Source organism: Leucopleurus acutus (assembly GCF_964270905.1).
Source record: "Leucopleurus acutus genome assembly, chromosome: 21".
NCBI classification, from domain to species: domain Eukaryota; kingdom Metazoa; phylum Chordata; class Mammalia; order Artiodactyla; family Delphinidae; genus Leucopleurus; species Leucopleurus acutus.
Window position 1 is genome coordinate 16,933,752 of NC_139163.1, and position 21,656 is coordinate 16,955,407.

Below are 21,656 nucleotides of genomic sequence, written 5' to 3' on the forward strand. Positions count from 1 at the left end.
ATGCCAATGTGTTTTATAAATGTCTTCGAAGGGAACATAGTGAACATGCTGTCTGAAACTTTTTATTACAGAACCTGACATGGACAAAAGAGTTCCTAAGAATATAATTTGGGAGACATTGATCTATAGGGATTAATTCAAGACAAAGATTAACAAACCTACAGTTTACATGCCAAATTCAGCTTGCTGCCTGTTTTTTTGTATGGCCTGAGAGCTATGAATGATCTTTATATTCTTAAATCGTTGAACAAAAATTAAAAGGAGAAATATAGTTTATGAGACATGAAAATTACATAAAATTCAAATTTCACTGTCCATAAATCAAGTGTTCTTGGAACACAGCAACTTATCTGTTTACATATTGTTTATAAATGCTTCTGTGCAAAAATGGCAGAGATAAATGGTTATGACAGACACTATGGCCTGCAATATTTACTACGTAGTCCTTTCTAGGAAAAGTTTTCTGACCCGAGCTAACAACTACAATGTTTTAGCTGACCTCTTTGTTATCTCCAGCCATTTAATTCAGGGAACCTATAATAGCTGAAATTTTGGAAAGAGATGAGGTCCAATCTGAAGTAGGTCTAATATCTAAAATAATACTACTCAGATGCATCTTTTTTTTTTACTACCAATTACATATAAACTATAGATAATAGTGAAGTAGGGACCTTCCAATAGGAAGACCATTCACTAAAGCTTTGAATAAATTTTTATTGCTTGTGATGGAGATTCATTCAACCACCATTTCTCAATGTCAATTGAGCACTAAACACTGTTTTAGGCTCTGACAATAGAATACTTTCACAGAGTAACACAAGATTTAGTAGGAAAAAAAGGTTAGTGCAGATAAGAAAAGGAGTCAGGCAAGGTCAGGGAGGTCTACCACAGGATTCCTGGAGGTGAACACCAAGTTGAATTCTAAGAATTTTTGGTTAATTAAGTAAAGAACAAAACCAAAATGTTCATGATTTAACAATTAAACTGTCAAAATGCTAATTTAAGAGGCTGAGACATGCCCACACACCTAACTAAAGGGAGAAGTAATGTGACCTATATATTTATAAAGGGATAGGAAAAACAAAATCATAGAGATACTTCTGACAGAACAAGTATTAGGCTCAACTGACCTCTGATTTTTCCTCCTTTTAAAAAGTTTTTCTGAAGTAAATAACAACAATAAAAAGGCTATAATCTTTTTACCAGCAGGCTATCAAAATCATTTTCTGGATTAAAACAATCATTAAAAACATTATTTATCAAGCCATAAAAATGCTTTAAAGAATGATTAACCTGAGCCAATCCAATGAGTCTTTCACACACTATTTGGGTCAAAATTATAATTGGGAAGATTATCATATTAAAAAATAATAAATGTGGGCTTCTCTGGTGGCGCAGTGGTTGAGAGTCCGCCTGCCGATGCAGGGGACGTGGGTTCGTGCCCGGTCCGGGAGGATCCCACGTGCTGCAGAGCGGCTGGGCCCGTGGGCCATGGCCGCTAAGCCTGTGCGTCCGGAGCCTGTGCTCCGCAGCGGGAGAGGCCACAACAGTGAGAGGCCCGCGTACCGCAAAAAATAATAATAATAATAATAATAAATGTTAGAAACAGAGAGAAAAAGGATTCCTGACTATGCATTGCTAAAACTTCCTTGACAAAAGTTGTTTTTATAACCTAATAGTACTCAATATTACATTTGGATGGGCCTTAGGAACTTACTCTAATCAGGGGCCATGAATCAAACAAAGGAGCCATCACTTTGTAACAACTATCCTCCAGCAGTTAATATTAGTTTCTATTTCTACATCAATGAACAGTGAACTGGTATAACCTTAAAGACAGATATCAAATCAAGGCCAAAGACACTCTATGGGTTAGGTCATATCCTTCCAAAATGAACCTCACGGGACACCCTGATCAAAACTCTGAACTGCTCTTGTACAAGGGTTAGCAGCAGGTATACACCTGAGTGACACCTGGCAAGATGTCAAAACTTCATATTCCCAACACTATCAAGTCAGACAATCACAAACATCCTCCCTAATTACATTCTCAAATTACAGATAATTAGATGTAATCACAAAGTGATGTTTAAGCAAATAATGGATTATGTTTACAATCAAGTACCTTTGTTTTTCTGCTCCAACAGAAGAACTACTTTCAAAAGGTTTTGGAAAAGCCATGTATTCTGTTCTCCCTGAAAGATTCTGGGCTAATGGTTGCTGCTGTTCAGTGGGTGCAGAAATATTTTGAGAAAAATCTCCAAAATTAGAAGGAAATAAAGGGCTGAAATTCATACCTAATAAATAAAAACAATGGGTAAGACAACAATAAAGAAGCACCTTTAGCCTTAAAATGAAATTAAAAAATAGTTTTAATTAAATATGCCATTCAAATCCACCAAAAGAAAAATTTGTGATTAAAATAAAGTAACACTCATTTACTCAATCACTGTTTTACAACTCAGTCTGCTATGTTTTCAGCATTGGTGATTCAAAGATAAATACTGATCCCCAACCCCTTAAGACCTAAAAGTTAGCAAAAATAATGCTTGATATTTATCAGAGTATTACTGGGTACAAGACTCCACTGTAGGCACGTTACATGTTACTTCATTTAATGCTCAAAACAACACTGTGAAATAGGTATTATATTCATTTTACTAGTGAGAAAATAGGTTTAGAGATCAAATGCCTAGTAAATGAAAGAGCAGGTTAGATCTCGGGTCTGCATGGCTCCAAAGCTTAGGTTCTTTACACTCTACATGGGAAGTAAAATATAATCACATACTTAATATATATTGCTGTATCAGAGGTATTTACAAATGGCTACTTACAACTTGTGGGAGAAGGGGATCAGGGAGGGTTTCACAAAACTGAACTAGATTGACTGTGAAGAATGAACAGTCTTCGTACAGGGTTGGCATGGGTATAAGGCATATTATGACAAAAAGGAACTGCATGTGCAATTTCTTACATTATTTGTTTCTTAAATGCCTACTCAAACAACGCCTGCTGGGACTTCCCTGGAGGCACAGTGGTTAAGAATCCGCCTGCCAATGCAGGGGACACAGGTTCGAGCCCCGGTCTGAGAAGATCCCACATGCCGCGGAGCAACTAAGCCCGTGTGCTGCAACTACTGAGTCTGCGCTCTAGAGCCCATGAGCCACAACTACTGAGCCCGTGTGCCAAAAGTACTGAAGCCTGCATGCCTAGAGCCTGTGCTGCACCACAAGAGAAGCCACCACAATGAGAAGCCTGCGCACTGCAACAAAGAGTAGCCCCCGCTCGCCGCAACTAGAGAAAGCCTGCAAGCTGTAACGAAGACCCAATACAGGCAATAAATTAATTAATTAATTAATTTTTTAAAAGTCTGCTGCCAATATTAATCCACACCTAAGAACCAAAAACCTTGTTAAATTGTTTAACGGCCATTGCTTTTATAATCCTGTTAAGAAAATACACTGTATCTGTGGATATTTATATTCACAAAGCCCTCCCAACCCTTTTCCTCTTCCTATATTCTCTGGCAAACACCTTCAACTCCTCTCCCTTCATGACTCACCTCACCTAACTGCTCATTCTACCTCCAGAATGTCTTTAAAATTACTCCTTTTTCTTTACCGCTACTGCCGATGCCTTAGGTCAAGCTGTCATTCCTTCCCTGCTATTACTGCAATTGCCTTCCAGTCACCATCTATACCCTTAGCACCTTCCCTCCAATCTCAATCAACACTATCACTAGTGTAATCTTTTTAAAATATAAACCTCATGCTATTCCTCTGCTCAACATCCTCCAATGGCCCCTCTAGTAAGCAGCAGAAAGTCTAAGCTTCTTTGCACAGCACAAAGGCCTCCACTGCTCACCAGCCACATCAACTACTACTTCCCCTGTCATGGCCCTAAACACTAGCCATACTTCATGACCTCTAAATTCCCTAAGTAATATACTGTTCCACTGCTTTGTAACTCTAAGTGGTTCCATTAATCAGAAAGTCCTTTCCCTTCTAATCTCCCTGGAAAAAAATTATATTCATTCTTTAGCTTTAATATCACTTTCTCTAGGAAAAAAGAGATTTGCTGATAATCTCTTGCCCCAAGGAAAAGCAGGTCATTCACCTCATCTGCACCACTGCTACAGCACCCATGGCAAAGCACTAAGCATTTATTAACATTCTTGGCTTCTTCGCTAGACTCTAAATTCCTTAAAGCATCAGGCTTAACATCTTTGAATCCCAGTCATTTATATAGTGCCTGGCACATGACAGGTACAGAAAAGTCTGAATAAAAGCCTAAAGTAAGTAAAAGTAAATATAAGCCTAAGCCAAACACCTTTACTCTAGTGGTATATATCTCCCTACCAAGACACAAAGCTCCTCTACAAGAGCGTTGCCTTATTCACCTCTTCTCTCCTAATATTTTACACAGTGCCTGATGTACAGCAGCCAATAGACAGGTTAATTCCCTTTCTCCTTGATAAATACTTGTTGAATAATTCAAAGGTAAAAGACTAAGCAATCATTCATAATTTACTTAATTTCATTAGCAACCACATTCAGTTTAAGAGTTCACTATAAAGAATCAATGTAGAAAAGAGTTTATAACTTTCTTTGCCAACATTTCCTACCACTCCAAAAGGGACTGATAAAAATCCATGCAACAGACAAATGTTATTCTCAAACACTCTGCATTTATTTATTTTCATTTAAGTTTTTTCATTTAAGTTTTCAGCCACCTACCTGGTGCAAATGATGAAAAATTAGTAAACCCCGGTAGGTTGAACAGATTTACAGGCTGTGCTGGAAAGCTGAAAGGACAAAATAAACTGGGAGAAGGAGGGTGTGATGCACTACTGACTCTTTCCTTGCTTCCAGGTTTTTCTGGATGATTTTGTTGGCGCATAAGTTCATTTAGCATTTGCTTCAACCTGTAAAAATTTAAGGAGTCAGTAATTTAAAGATCAGTTGTATTACCATCTATGTAAAGTATATCCAGAAAGAATATATGTAAGACATGATTCAACAGTATGTGGAACAAACTGACTGCTCTGATGTTTACAACAAATATCTGCTTGTCCTGCATGCTTAGTTCAGTAACTTCGCCTTTGCAAGAAGAACTGTGCTTATTAGCACTTCTAACAGATAGTAGGCATAATTACAACACTCATTGTTTATACTGTTTACAGCTTTACTGAGGTATGATTTACACACCATACAACCTACCTAAGGTAAGTGTAAAGTTGAGTACTATAAAATTTTTTTTTAAAGTCAGGTCTACGGTATTAAAAAGGAACATTGAGCAATATCTCTGCTTATAAAATTCCCAAGTGTCAGAATATTCAAAAATGATATTTGGTTCAGGCCCTTTTCTCCCAGAAGGTAACTGTAAAACTCTTGCTCAGTTTTAGCACTTACTATACACTCTCACTACTTCTAAGAAACAGATTACCTTTGTACATTATTCTGTTGCCATGTTAGCTGGGTATAGCACTGGTTCAACTGGTGCATTATAAGGTGTACTTGAGGAGATGCAACATTGCTGGGCATAACACTGTAAGGGCCCGTGAGAAGAGTTTGTAGCAGACAAGACAGAGTCTGTGGAAAGAAAATTTTCAGAATAGTTGCCGATGACATGAGAAAAACGTGTACTGCTTCAAAAACAAGATAAAAAAATTCTACTTTACCTGCTGGTCTTGCATCAAAGTCTGACAAATATTGACACTGAAATCAAGTTGTTTCTTTAGCTGATTGATTTGTTCTTGCCACTGTTCTTTCTCTTCTACATAAGAGAGTTCTGACACCCAGCGAAGGTTTTCCTGACGCTGCATGCTGATATTCTGTTGTCTTGTCCTGGCTAAAGGACGATAATTTCCATCTGCTGAAAAAGGGCGATTGTTCTTCCACCTAACACAAGATTTAAAGCATTAGGTCATCTTATGTAATTATTTGGCTTTTAAAATCTGGCAATAAACCTTGATACCCTGGGTCCATACGTCTGTATTCTCTTCACAGGACTTAAAATGTATGGAAAATAGAATGAGAAAAATTCTGGATTTCTAGTCTTGTACACTATCATTTTTCATTCCTTTCGAATCTTTTTTCATTTATGTTTTACCGAGAAGTGTTTATATAATTCTGTATTCTTCAAAATGAAAACAGTTATGGGACTTCCCTGGTGGCACAGTGGTTAAGACTCCACACTCCCAATGCAGGGGGCCTGGTTCGATCACTGGTCAGGGAACTAGGTCCCACATGCATGCAGCAACTAAGAGTTCACATGCCACAACTAAGGGGCCCACGTACCGCAACTAAGGAGCTGGCGAGCTGCAACTAAGGAGCCCACCTGCCGCAATTAAGACCCAGTGCAACCAAATAAATATTAAAACTAGGGAGGGCTTCCCTGGTGGCGCAGTGGTTGAGAGTCCGCCTGCCGATGCAGGGGACACGGGTTCGTGCCCCGATCTGGGGAGATCCCACATGCCGCGGAGCGGCTGGGCCCGTGAGCCATGGCCGCTGAGCCTGCGCGTCCAGAGCCTGTGCTCTGCAACGGGAGAGGCCACAACAGTGAGAGGCCCGCGTACCGCAAAAAAATAAAAAATAAAGTGAGGCACTCTTGTGGGACTGAGCCTCTTGACCTATGGGCTCTGCTCTGACTCCAAGTAGTTAGTGGTGGAATTAAATTACATTGTAGGACACACAGTTGGTTCAGAGAACTGAAGAACTGCTTGGAGTCAGAAAGACCTGAGACTCTTAAAATCAAGCAAAAAATTAAAACAGCAAAACTAACCTATTTTTAGTTTCCTTTACATTATAGGAGTTATGATTTGCATGGCTAGGAGGACACACGGAAAAGCTAACCTATTTTTAGTTTCCTTTACATTATAGGAGTTATGATTTGCGCTGCTAGGAGGACACACGGAAAAGCTAACCTATTTTTAGTTTCCTTTACATGACAGGAGTTATGATTTGCGCTGCTAGGAGGACACACGGAAAAGCTAACCTATTTTTAGTTTCCTTTACATTATAGGAGTTATGATTTGCGCTGCTAGGAGGACACACGGAAAAGCTATCATGGGAGCCGGCGTCTTGCTCCTCCTCCTCCTCGTCTTCATCTGTCCGAACTGCTTCAGAAAGGTAACCATCTTCATCTCCTTCTTCATCTAGTGCACACTGGGTAGAACCTCCCCAAGTTGCCATTGTTCTAGAGATTAAGAGACAAAACACATGAGATCATTCTGGAGATGAGCTAAATACTTTACCGCCTATTATGTACCAGACACTGTACCAAAAAAAAATATATATATATATATATATCACTGCACCAAAAAAAGTGTATGTATATATGTATATATATATATGTATATGCATATGTGTGTATATAAAATTTCATTTAGTCATAGTAACTATGAGATGGGTGGTACTCTCCAACTGCTGTTATAATCTGTTTACGCTACCTTCCAGAAAACAATTCTTCATATAAATTAAACTAGTAATCATATCCCCTGGAACTTATTCCTAAACTAAACCCCTCTCAACTTTCAACTTTTCCTTGAGTCACAATTTTCTAGATTAGAGTTATCCAGTAGAACTTTCTGCAATAGTAGTAATAATCCATATCTGTGCTGTCCAATAGAGTAGCCATTAAATACACATGACCAATGAGCACCTAAAATGTGGCTGGTGTGACAGAGAAAATGAATTTTTAATTTTATTTAACTTTAAATAGCCACCTATATTTAGTGGCTGCCGTACTGGAAAGCACAATTCTAGACCCATGGTTCTCAAACCTAGATGTTTAACAAAACAATATAAAGAACTTTTTTAAAGTATAGATGTGTGGTACACAGAACACAATAAAATATTGAAGATATAGTTTGATCAATAAAATTCATATTGGCACTCCAAGAACAGGAATAGTTCTTTTATGAGTACGAAAGAGAGTAAGGTTTAGTGCAATGTTGCAGAAATGCCATCTGATACCAAAAAATTAGGTCATAACAAATTTGGATTTCAAAATTTTAGATCTGAATACTACTATAAAGATAAGTAATTAACTGATCTTATAGATGACCAATTCTTTTAGAAATATTCTAAATATGGAAATTTCAAACATAAATCCTAAAAACTGAATGTTTTATACAATAAAATGTTTTCAAATTCTTAGGAAATTTACAAATAGCAGACACTCAATTTAAGTTAAAAAAAAACCACTTATTTCTGGCCTGATAGAAGAGCACTACAAAGTATCAAGCATTTTCTTTTTATAAACTTTAAACTTAACTAAGAAAACAAGGCTTATATACTCAAGAAAATCTGTATCACCATTTGAGCAAGCATCTTGGTAATTTTTGTAAATTTTTTAAAAAGAGAGACAGGTGATGCTGTGAGAAGTTAGAACAGAAAGTAGCTAGATTTAGTCAAACTGAGTCACAAAGGTGATGCTTAAAACACAAGTCTCACTGCAACAGCAGATTTGTGCTATGATGCAGAGGGGAAATGAGGCTGCCTATCCTATAGGCCGTAAATAGGTGATATTTTAAAAAATGATTTAAACAGCTCTCTTACTTTTCTGTTCTACTCTGTTGAGGCGTACACAGGTTCTCAGACCCATCACTTCTCAGTGAAACAGCCACTGGAGATGTAGTTTCAGCCAGACCTTGCCTCCTCTGATGTTCAGCCATCAAAGCTTCAAGCTGCTTTCTTCTCTGTCGCAGCTCTTCCCTTAACATTTCGTGTCTTCGCATTTCTGACCACAACTGTTATTTTAAAAATTAAGGCAAGTTGGTGTAAATATCGGGACTTGTTTTAGCCTTAAAGAAAAACAGCCTAATACTATTGTCAATACCAACAAATATTTCTATTCTCACTCTATCCTTTTTACACTGAGACACCCAAGAAGGCCAAAATGATATTTTAGTAATAAGAAAAAATTAGGCAATCATTAATTCTTTATGAAAACAGGTAGCACCCAAGTATACTTTATCAACTATTAGAAGAAAGTTACAATGTTTTCTATAAATCCCATATAAATAAAATGCCAAAGGACAGGCTTTTCTAATTGAAATGATTACTATTTACTATAACTAACCCTTACATATAATTCTGCCAAATATTTGCTAATAAAGGGCAAGGCTATTTTGAAAATATACAAACTTAATTACTTTTTGGAAAAAATTATTTCTTCCCACAACTAAAAGACACATAATAGGCTACATTTAAAAACATGTTTCACAGATATTCAGTTTTCTTCCTTAAGACTCAGGAACAAGGTACAACATACCTCATTATCTACCACTGAAGGATCATCAGGTTCAAAAGCAGATCTGCTTGTACTGGCTTCATTTTCATTAACAGTTGGGGTTGAAGTAACAGCTGGCGTATATTTTTTTGTGGGACAATTACCCGCACTAGTGGCTGACAGCTAAAAAAGAATTAAAACTATTATGAGGAATTAAAGCAATTATATGTTAATTTCGTAAAAACAATTATTTCACTGCTTCTCTAGGGCTCTAGTATCATATTTAATTTATTACCACCAGATTTCAATTGCCATCATGATCTAAAGAAAATCTGACATAAGCAAACAAAGATGAAAACACACACTAAAGTTGAACAGTAGTAACCAACCCTCCGAAACAACAGAGACATGAGGGATAAAATGTTACTGTGGAAAATTTCACATACTCAACCCAACTCCGACATATATTCCTCTGCACATTAGTTAGATTGGGAACGAGAAAAAAAGGATTAGATAAAGTAGAAAAGGTAAGTGTCTAGAAAATAAAGTTATATTAGAAATATCACTTGATATGTTTCCCTTTCTTTGAAAACAAAACCTGACTGAAGAATAGAGCTAACCAATAAAGTGTAGGAAAAATCTCAAAAAAGAATTGATATTCCCCTCCCATATTAACCCTCCTCCTGATTACCTGACATGGTCAAAGACTGCACATTCTCTGTTCAACTCAAAAACCCATGCATAGGGTACTATTTAATATTCAAACTACAAAAACAATATTTTAATTTCCCTAAAAAACTCATGATGGCTTAACAGCTTTATTATGTAATTTTAGGCCAGTAAAAAATGGAAATGTTAGTCCCTTAACTGCCAAGTTCAAACCAGAATATTTTAATATAATACATACTTATAAATACTCACGTTCTGAATCCACAGCCAGCCGGCCCAACAAGTGAAAGAATGGGAATAATTAGAGTCAATTCCTATGTGCTACCTTTCACAGTATAAATGTACATCCTTAACACATTTCATTTGTCCATCCATTACATTAATCATAAAATTAAGATACAAATCTATCAAATTAGCACTAAAAAAAGACAAAGAGTACTTTCAGTTGACATTAAGATTTTAAATATCTTTCTTCAGACAAACAGAAAGAAAGAAATTTCCTAATTACCTGTAGGTCAGGACATGCCTTTTGCAATGCTTGAATTTTCTCTTGAATCTCAATCAGTTTCTTCCTTTCTTCCTGCAATTGTTTGAGCTCTCTCTGTTGCTGCTGTAGTTTAGCCTCATAAAATTTCTCTCTATAATTAAATTGACATTATATTTGTGGACTCCAGTAAATCTGATAATAGCATTAAGCACGATGTAATACAGTACCTAGCGGAGTACCTTCTCTCTAATAGGCACTAAATTTTTATGACCTGAAAGCCAGAAGCTTAACATACCTTGCCTTTTCATTTACTCCAGCATCTTTCTGTGTTTTATTGGTATTTCCTCTAGTGTTATTTGCATTTTGTTTGGTGTCTTCTTCTGCTGGGTAGAAATCATCCAAATTTGAGGTATTGGCAGAGATAACTCCTTGATCTGCTGTATCATCATCCTAAAACAGCATCATTATATTAAAACCATCTTGATATCTAAAGACATTATCCAATTCATACCTTAGTAAATAGAACTAGGTTGTAAAATTAACATAAAATTTAAAGCAGTAGGGAAAGCATATGATTTTGAGCAATGAAATTCATCCTCTACCAATGGCAGGAAATAAAGTACTAAAACTAAAAACAGTACATTAATAATTTGAGTTGCCAATTACCCACCAATGGCAAGTACTAGTTTGCCTTTTCTTTCTTTGACCAGATTCTAAAATCAAAGAAGAGCTTTCTAGAGAATATGAAAAAGATACAAAATATATCATTGGAGCTTGGAACTCTTGATATTAGATACTTTTTCTTCAGATATGACTTTTACATTAACAATTTAACAACCAATGTCTATTACCACTTGTTCACTTAAAAAGCTTTCCATTTCCTCACTTTGGTCTTTAGTTTGCCAAACAAGTACCAATGGCTCACAATACAAAAACGAATGAGAATGTACCACCTCAAATCTGTAACTACTGGAAAAACAACAAAAGTTCATATCTTCCTAACAGTAGATACGTATCTTCTGTTGAAATCAATGTGCTTATTAAAATGGAGGACTGGGCTGGCAGCGCACTGGTTAAGAATCCGTCTGCCAATGCAGGGGACACGGGTTCAATCCCTGGTCCGGGAAGATCCCATATGCCACGGAGCAACTAAGCCCATGCACGACAACTACTGAGCCTGTGCTCTAGAGCCCGTGAGCCACAATTACTGAGCCCGCATGCCACAACTACAGAAGCCCGCGCACCTAAAGCCCGTGCTCTGCAACAAGAGAAGCCACCACGATGAGAAGCCAGCACACTGCAATGAAGAGTAGCCCCCGCTCACCACAACTAGAAAAATCCTGCATGAAGCAACGAAGACCCGACGCAGCCAAAAATATATAAATTTATTTTTTAAAAATCTTATTTAAAAAAAATGGAGGATTGGAGGTAACCTATGACATTTTCTTAAAAACATTTAATATTGGGCTTCCCTGGTGGCGCAGCGGTTGAGAGTCCACCTGCCGATGCAGGGGACACGGGTTTGTGCCCCGGTCTGGGAGATCCCACATGCCGCGGAGCGGCTAGGCCCGTGAGCCATGGCCGCTGAGCCTGCGCGTCCGGAGCCTGTGCTCCACAACGGGAGAAGCCACAACAGTGACAGGCCCATGTACCGCCAAAAAAAAAAAAAAAAAAATTAATATTGTATACTTTATATTTACTCATGCTTTCTCTGCAGAAATCAACTGAAACTTTAACCTTTGGAAATAGAGAGTTAAAGCTAACTTTGATTGTAAAACTGTCTAATCGATTTTAAGCTTATAGACATGGTGTTATTCTGGTCTTCTCATCAATCTAAAAGCTAACCTGATTTATTACTAAAATGGTAAGATTAAAAAGAAACTGAGTTGGGACTCAAAAACAGAGAAGCTGGATCATGAGGCATTTTCCCACAATAAAAAAGTGGAAAAACCAAAGTATGAAAAAAAAAACTACATAAAGTTTCAGATTGTCACATGAGTGTCTGAACTGAAATGATATAAACTCCGAAGCTAAAAGTAACTGACTAAAGAATTATTGTTTCAACACATGCTGCATCACAGACTAAGGAACCATATAAGGGCCATATAAATTGTCTAAGCTAATCTCATCAAGAAGAGTAATAATAGTTTTATACAATCATGATAACCATATAACTGTTTAAACCTTCTCCTGAGTCTCTTGGGAAAGGATACAAGTAAGGGCACAAGCAAAAGAAGACTACCCTTAATAAAATAAGTAAAATGTATCAATCTTAAACATATAAAAACTTGGGGAGTTTGGATCATTTGTTTTTAAATAGCTCTCAGAATGAGGACCCTTAATCCCTCTGTATTGCAGTTTTCTCATTTTTCATACATGTTATTTCAGGTCTTAGAACACTCACTAAAGCAAAAGAGCTGCATTCAACATAAGCCTGAAATTAAGCTGATTCATCTATAAGCCACCAAGTTATTCATCATTTCTGATCTATTATTCCCACTCGGGCAATCTGAGGAGAGGAGTCATAAAGAAAAAATGAGAAAGTAATTAGCAAGTACAATGATGTTCAAGATAGCACAACCTATATTATTATTTGCTTTAGAAGCTGTCTTAATTTTTTCAAATGGTACTACTGTCATACGATCAAAGTTCAAATAGTAAAAAAGATGTTTAGAAAAATCTCCTTTCTATCCCTTTTCCCAATTCCATTCTCCATAGGTAACCAGTGTTACCAGTTTATGTATCTGTCTACAGATATACTTTGAATATATAAGCAAAAATATATACATGTGTACATAAACCTGTATGTGTTTGTTTGTATACATGTGTTTATGCTCCTTCTTCCCTTCAACACCCCTTCTTACAATAGGAAAACCTTCGAAAAAGCCAAAAGCCAATTCCAGTAATGGTTAAACAAGCTATATGGTATCTCAATAAAATAAAATGTAATCAAGGGTATAAGGAAATGGATTCATCCACCACTGCTTAGATATCAATTAATATAGTCATTCTGGAGAGCAATTAAGCAGTGTCCATTAAATTTAAAATGTGCAGGGCTTCCCTGGTGGCGCAGTGATTGAGAGTCTGCCTGCCGATGCAGGGGACACGGGTTCGTGCCCCGGTCCGGGAAGATCCCACATGCCATGGAGCGGCTGGGCCAATGAGCCATGGCCGCTGAGCCTGCGCGTCCAGAGCTTGTGCTCCGCAGCGGGAGTGGCCACAGCAGTGAGAGGCCCACGTACCGCCAAAAAAAAAAAAAAAAAAAATGTGCATAAACTCTGACAAAGCAATTCCACTTCTTCATATCTGCTCTTGAAAAACACAAATGCATCACAAAGCTTGTGAAAGAATGTTCATTGGATTGTTGTTTCTAAATAGTGAAAAACTGGAAACAACAAAAGTAAACATCAATAGGATGTTAGATTAACTAAACTAAGGTCCACTGATAGTACAGAAAACTATATTGCAGCTAAAAAAGAACTGTATTTACTATATATATATATATATATATATATATATATATATAAAACATATGCACAGTAGCATCTGTGAAGGAGAATGGGATTATGAATGAAGGCTCAAAGGGAATTTACTAGTAGTGTTTCCTTTATTTAAAAATGGGAGCACATTCATCTTTCACTTGAGTTACTCAAAATAAGTAGCATTCCAAAAGAAGTTGTGAATAACAATTTAATTTTTTTCATTCACAAAAAAATTGTTTTTCTATACATTAGTGTGGTTAATTTTAATGTTCTATACTTCATTTTTTTCAACCTAACACAAGCTAAGCAAACCTAAATGAAGACAAATCACTCATTAATTTTACCAGAAGTTTTTTGGCTTCCAAAAATCGTACAAATTTCAATACTTTAGGAAGTCTCTCTTAAAGATATTTTTATAGTGATTATGTTACTAAGAATATATATATATATATATATATATATATATATATATATAAAAACAGATGAAAAGGAATGATTTTAAAAAGTTCAATCATTCTTAGAAAGTTTTATACCTAGTCTAATAAACTGCAAAAAGCCTCTGGACCACATCAGTCAATATACAAGTGTGAATTGTTACATAATTTCACGTTCATACATTCAAATGGCTTTTTAAAATTTACAACTAATAGTTCCAACTTTACTTATTTGGCCTTACTGAATAAGACAATATGGTTTTTCTTCTACATCAAGTGAGTTAAGATCTCAGCCAGAATGTGTCTCAACTCTGGCTCTGACAATGGTATAACTCTGGTCAACTAACACGTTTAATCTGTGTATCTGCCTCACTGAGATGTTACCAAGTTCTATGTGATATAGAACTGGGGTCTCCAGCAAAAAAACAAACAAACCTGTTTTTATAATAGTTATACTGGTACACAGCCATGCTCATCTGTTTGCATACTGTCTATCACTGCTTTTGCACTGAGTAGTTGTGACAGAAACTGTATAGCCCACAAAGCCTAAAATATTTACTAAGTCACCCTTAGAAAAAGTTTGCTTATCTCTGATAATATGGCATGTAAAGTGCTAAGCATTTAAACCTGGTATATAGTTAGAACTCATTAAATGTGTACTAGTATACTTATACCAACATAATTATCAAACACATAAATTTTACAAGACTGTCCATTTGACACTTTTTTTTTAAAATACAAGCAGCATTTACCTGCACCAATGCAACAAGATCTTGTAACTGTCTAAGTTTCTGTTTTGCAGCCATAAGTCTGCTGATCTTCTGTTCAAATTCAGCATCTTCAGGCGTCTCATCAACCAGACTGCTCTGATGACTAGATAATGACGCTCCACTGACTGCCTCATCTTCTGCTTCTTCCTCCTCCTCCTCCTCACCTTCACCTTGTGCAACGTGAATCCCCTGTTCTCGTTCTCTATTGTATCGACAATCTGCTGAAAACATGTACCAGTAAAATCAATACCTTAATAAACTTAAGAGTACTAAAGAAAGGAATTCCGGGCTTCCCTGGTGGGCAGTGGTTGAGAGTCCGCCTGCCGATGCAGGGGACACAGTTTCGTGCCCCGGTCCGGGAAGATCCCACATGCCGCAGAGCAGCTGGGCCCGTGGGCCATGGCTGCTGAGCCTGCGCGTTCAGAGCCTGTGCTCCACAATGGGAGAGGCCACAACAGTGAGAGGCCCGCGTACCGCAAAAAAAAAAAAAAAAAAAAGAAAGGAATTCCACTGCCCAAGAATAATATGGTAAAATTATCTGTGAATAGAGTCAATCATACCTAAAGAAGGAGGCATGTTTAGAGCCCTTATGTTGGCAGCAGATCTGTTGTTAATTTCACAATTAGAATTAACTGATCTCCCATCTCTATTATTAGAAACACACTGTGCATTAGAATTACTATTTACTTCATTCCAGGTGGCAGCTACTTGTGGATTTCTAAAAGAAAGAAAACAACCTGAAGTTATTTAAGGTAAAAAATATATGTAATAATAAAAAAATCAAAGTTTTACAACTGCTGATAAAATAATTCCAGACTATGAACATCATTGGCTATTTCCCCATTTAAATTCATCCTCTAAATAAACGGCTCTTGCTTTTCACTAACTTCTCCTATTCACACATTTAAGAAGAAAAACATCTAAAAAAATCAAAATTACAACCAAAAAAAAATCAAAACTACACGTAAAAATAAAGAGGTAGGAAAATGAAGTTACGTACTTCTTATGATTAACTTTTAGTTGATCTAACAAACAGCAAATTTACTAAACTACTGTGTTCAATACTTCCCAATTTGTTTTTCTTTATAGAACAAGTAAGAGTACACTAACCAAAACAGCAGACTTACAGGAGAAAAGCTTAAATAAAAGGCAAACGGTAGGCACTCTACTGAGGTTTCTTTTGTTTCATATTAAATGTATTGTTAGGATGAGTATGTTAGAAAAACAACTTAAAAAAAAGTTCTTACCGAATGTTAGTAACAGGTTCAGAATTTTCATGCTCGGAATCATATTCTGACTCTTCAGTTTCTTCTTCTTTTGTGTTTTCATTTACAGCATCTGTCATCATATCTGATGTTTGCTCATAATAATGAACTAATTCTCTTAGCTCATTCAACCTCTTTCGAACTTCATTTAACTTCCTGATAAACAACAAAAACATTTATATTAACACCCATTTTAGCAAAATAAAGCATACACTATTTTCATACAGTAGCAGCCAGCACAAACAAAATTTAAACCCAGTCAAATATCCAGGAGATGTGACTATAATGAATGTAATTTCAAGTATAGGTTATTCAAAATCTCATCACCTTATTTACTTATGTTGTGTTATGGACAAAAGCATAAGAAACCCTCTTCCAAGTGTTCACTTTAAGCAGGTATAGATGTTAACATCTTAAGTCTCAATGTCAAAAATATTCCTATGTTTCTTAATAAGTATCAAAAATGTAAAGTACTAAATATTCCATTAAAATAGGACCTCTTAGGCAAATCAGGTATGCAGGCATTCCTGAGCATTCACAGAAGGTTCCCAATTTGTCTAAAACATATAGAGATCTACCAGTTACCATACTATATAACATGTTTACCAAAAAGAATAATTAGGTTGTTGAATTTTTACTGAGTCCCAGGAATTATGCCAATGTTTTCTAATCCTTAAAACACCTTTATGAACAAATATATTATGCCAGGTGAAGAAAAAGAGGCTTAGTGAGGGTGCTATTTGTCCACAGTCACACAACCTTGTGAGATACAATTCCAGGGCTGTCTGACTCTAGAGCCTGGGCTCTAAACCATTTGAATACAGAAATCTTTTAACTGTAGTCCCTTTATTTGGAAAACAGGAATACATTAGCTATAGAAATTACATGTTACTACAATGTCACATTTCTCTAGGACAACTCAAAGATGCACATATAACACACACACTTATTCTACCACCATACCACTTAAGAATGTTTATCATATCAAATTAACTCAGTTTTTCCAGAATTTTCAACAAAGAAAAAACCCCCAAGATTTATCCCCATTATTCAATTCTAATCTATGTAAACAATGTTTGTAGAAATGTTTTACTGGAGTTTTTCAGTTGGATTTAGGTGGCCTTCATTTTCACTCTGATTCTGAGAAACCAGAGAAGCAGCAGGATAAGGAACAGATGATGTGAGGCTATTGGATTCTCCATTGACAACTGGTGTTAAGCCTACAGGAGCAGAGGGAGCTGCTGTTGTACTTCTCTGATCCACACTCCTTTGTGGGGAGGCTGAAGAAGGCACAACTACCAAAAAAAAAAAAAAAGACCAGTTACCATAAATAAACAAATACAGCATCAAACAACACATTCATAGTTGGCTCAGACATAGAAAAATAAAAAGTAAAAGTCATTAACATCTTAAATCCTGCAGCTTTAAAATGTGAAACTTAAGGATATAACCAGGCCACTTGTTTATTAACATGTCTTTCAACCAAACACAGTTAAAACAGAAAGGAAAGAATAAGGAAAGACAAGATGGAAACCAACAAGAACTACGATATTCTACCTTGAGAAAGTAACGAGAGTACTCCTCTGATAAACTTGGTTCCAGGTTAAGTTAAATAGAGCCACTGCATATGATGTGCAAGCACACCATCTACAAATCTTTACAGGGCAACCCTAGCTGATTAGGTCCTTGAGAATGTTCCAGTCCAGAGGGATTCTATCTGGTCTCCAAGATGGAACTTTTCTTGTTCCAAAAGATAAAGCAAAATTGTTTAAGTGACTGTGGTACATAATACCATGAATACTACTCAGCAATAAAATTTTCTTATTAGATGATGATTAATCTTCTAAGACAGCTCTTGAACTACATTTTAATTACTTTTCTGTCCACACAGATCAGACAAAGATATCTTATGCTTTCATGGGTAATAAATGAAGACTAAGAATCTTTGTGCTTCTCTCTCTCCTACCAGTTTATTTATTTTTTTCTTTTTATTTATTTATTTCTGGCTACGTTGGGTCTTCCTTGCTGCGTGTGGGCTTTCTCTAGTTGCAGTGAGCTGGGGGTTACTCTTCGTTGAGGTGCACGGGCTTCTCATTGTGGTGGCTTCTCTTGCTGCGGAGCACAAGCTCTAGGCGCGCGGGCTTCAGTAGTTGTGGCTCACAGGCTCTAGAGTGCAGGCTCAGTAGTTATGGTGCATGGGCTTAGTTGCTCCACGGCATGTGGGATCTTCCTAGACCAGGGCTCAAACCCCTGTCCCCTGTACTGGCAGGCAGATTCTTAACCACTGCACCACCAGGCAAGTCCACTACCACTTTAAAACTATCATCATTTATCTCTTCCTCAGTGACAATCGTCATTTGTTGCTCACGTTATCTACTGTTACAGCTGGTTTCCAGTAGTCTTTTCTCTCTATTCCTTGACTGTTCTACCTTTTGCTCTGCTTTCACTCTGTTTCCCAGAGAAATATATGATTTTTTAGTCATCAGTAGACAGAGTGCTACTTTAATTATGTGTATAAAACTGACCACAAGCGTTTGAGTACAACTTTGGAAAAACTAAGTTTTTCTTGGCTGTGTTCATCTGTTTAGGGAGGATGGGCACTGGGATTAGCTTCTACTCTAGAGGAGGCCGAGGAGCAGCACAAGTCAGGGAAAAGAAAGGAGCACGTCTCAGGGCAGAAACAGTACAGTTCTTTGAAGGTGGCAGACAACTAGGGTGAAGTACAGGGATCCAGAGATGATGTTTCTATCCCTGTCTGTTCTTTATTAAGACAGCATCTGGAATGCTAAAGAATAATGACCAGTTAGGGTTGACCCTACTGATTCCAATACCCAATGCTACAGCTCCTACTACCAACTGTCTGAGTAAGAGGCAGAGACCAGGCTTGGGAAGGTAGGCGGCCAAGTGAGGACTAGTAACTGAATCTGAATTAGACAAAGGCAAGTAATCTGTAGAGCAGAAAAGACAGTTCCTACAGTATAACTAAGATGACTATTGGCTTTCCTATATAACTAGTATAATCAGCCCTCCATATCCAAGAGTTCTGCATCTGCGGATTTAACCAAAAGCAGATAGAAAATATTCAGGAAAAAAGAAATTCCATAAAGTTCCAAAAAGCAAAACATGAATCTGCAGCATGCTGGTAACTATTTATATAGCATTCACATGTATTAAGTATTTTAAGTAACCCAGAGATGATTTAAAGTGTACTGGAGGATATGCTTACGTTACATGCAAATACTATGCCATTTTAGATAACGGACTTAAGCAGCCTCAGATTTTGGTATCCGTAGGGGTGTGGGTGTGGGTGTGGGTGTGGGTGTGGGTGTGGGTGAGGGTGCTGGAACCAATCCCCCATGGATACTGAGGGATAGTTGTATAACTCTTTAACTAGTATACCTAGGATGACTATATGCCTTTCCTAGTCCCACCTAACTATTTATGTATTTTAAAAAATGGGGAGTGTTTGGGACTTTCTGTACTAAATAAGTTTTTCATATCTCAGGTTTTCATTGTATAAATACTTTCTAAATCTGTTTCATAGTTTTAAAATCAAAGTACTAATTTGGTTTAGCTTTTCCTTAAGGAAAAATTTTGGATATGCGAAAAAGTGCAGTATTATTATGTCAAAGTGTCTAACAGTTACCTTCTCTTATACTTTTCCCTTATTTAAAATCCTACTGGGCTTCCCTGGTGGCACAGTGGTTGGGAGTCTGCCTGCCAATGCAGGGGACACGGGTTCGAGCCCTGGTCCGGGAAGATCCCACATGCCGTGGAGCAACTGGGTCCATGCACCACAACTGCTGAGCCTGTGCTCTAGAGCCCGCACACCACAACTGCTGAAGCCCGCGTGCCTGAAGCCCATGCTCCGCAACAGGAGAGGCCACGCGGTGAGAGGTCCGAGCACTGCAACGGAGGGTGGCCCCTGCTCAACGCAACTGGGGAGAGCCCGCGTGCAGCGGCGAAGACCCAACACAGCCAAAAATAATAACAAATAAATAAATTTATAAAAAATAAAATAAAATCCTACCAATTTTTCAAGCGCAAATTCATTCTTTTCCTTTTCTGAATTTTACAGAACAGATCTACCATCTATTTGGCTTTACCATACATTGCCTTGTTACTTAAAAACTTGTCTGTTACTTTCACATACAAGTCCTATTTCCCCACAAAAATTATAATTTTCTTGAGTAACTATGTGTTTATTCATTCACCAAATATTTACTAAGGAATTATTACATGTTGGCATATATACTTACGTGTCCTCTACCTAACACTGCTTAGATTTACTTACGGGATGAATTGTTCAAATGCTCATCTCGAAGTGTATGAAGTTCTCCAAGCAGCTTGTCCATTTTTTGTTTCTTTTCTTGTAACACTCTCATTTTGCTAAAAAGCTGGACTTTCTCATCAGGTAAATGCTCTGAAACTGATGGATTTCTGCTCTGAGAAACCTCCCTAGTTAATGAAAGACTTTCTGCTTGTCTTCTATTGTCTGGAACAGGTGGAGGCTTTAAAAAAAAAGAAAAAAGAAAAAAAAGAAAGATTAGGCGACTAAAGCTTGCAATCTCATTTTAAAAATGCATAAATTGGGCTTCCCTGGTGGCACAGTGGTTGAGAGTCCGCCTGCCAATGCAGGGGATACGGGTTTGTGCCCCGGTCCGGGAAGAACCCACATCCCGCGGAGCGGCTGGGCCCGTGAGCCATGGCCACTGAGTCTGCGCGTCCGGAGCCTGTGCTCCACAACGAGAGGCCACAGCAGTGAGAGGCCCGCGTACCGCAAAAAAAAAAAAAAGCATAAATAGGGCTTCCCCGGTGGCACAGTGGTTGAAATCTGCCTGCCAATGCAGGGGCCACGGGTTCGAGCCCTGGTCTGGGAAGATCTCACATGCCGCGGTGAGCCACAACTACTGAGCCTGCGTGTCTGGAGCTTGTGCTCCGCAACAAGAGAGGCCGCAACAGTGAGAGGCCTGCGCACCGCGATGAAGAGCGGCCCCCACTCGCCGCAACTAGAGAAAGCCCACGCACAGAAACGAAGACCCAACACAGCCAAAAATAAATAAAATAAATAAATAAAATTTCTTAAAAAATGGATCATATATTAAAACAGCATAAATATTCTCTCATTTTTTCTTTTGACTGCACTGGGTCTTCGTTGCCGCATGCAGGCTTTCTCTAGTTGTGGCGAGCGGGGGCTACTCTTAGCTGTGGTGCGCAGGCTTCTCACTGCAGTGGCTTCTCTTTCTGTGGAGCACAGGCTCCAGGGCAGGCGGGCTTCAACAGCTGTAGCATGTGGGCTCAGTAGTTGTGGCTCG

The 21,656-nt window shown here is 37.7% G+C and overlaps 1 protein-coding gene across 1 annotated transcript in view; it reads right to left on the bottom strand.

Annotated features, from left to right (window-relative positions):
- The window catches only part of PCM1 (pericentriolar material 1), an 87,525-nt gene that overhangs the window by 39,244 nt on the left and 26,625 nt on the right, over window positions 1-21,656 (bottom strand). Inside the window, exons 9-22 of the mRNA XM_082863950.1 lie at window positions 20,636-20,852; window positions 17,435-17,636; window positions 16,324-16,497; window positions 15,637-15,794; window positions 15,059-15,297; window positions 10,686-10,840; window positions 10,412-10,541; window positions 9,277-9,417; window positions 8,562-8,752; window positions 6,997-7,197; window positions 5,681-5,900; window positions 5,446-5,591; window positions 4,737-4,924; window positions 2,126-2,297 (exon numbers count right to left, since the gene is read on the bottom strand). Coding sequence (XP_082720076.1) covers window positions 2,126-2,297; window positions 4,737-4,924; window positions 5,446-5,591; window positions 5,681-5,900; window positions 6,997-7,197; window positions 8,562-8,752; window positions 9,277-9,417; window positions 10,412-10,541; window positions 10,686-10,840; window positions 15,059-15,297; window positions 15,637-15,794; window positions 16,324-16,497; window positions 17,435-17,636; window positions 20,636-20,852 — 2,534 coding nt within the window. The remainder of the gene's footprint in view (window positions 1-2,125; window positions 2,298-4,736; window positions 4,925-5,445; window positions 5,592-5,680; window positions 5,901-6,996; window positions 7,198-8,561; window positions 8,753-9,276; window positions 9,418-10,411; window positions 10,542-10,685; window positions 10,841-15,058; window positions 15,298-15,636; window positions 15,795-16,323; window positions 16,498-17,434; window positions 17,637-20,635; window positions 20,853-21,656) is intronic.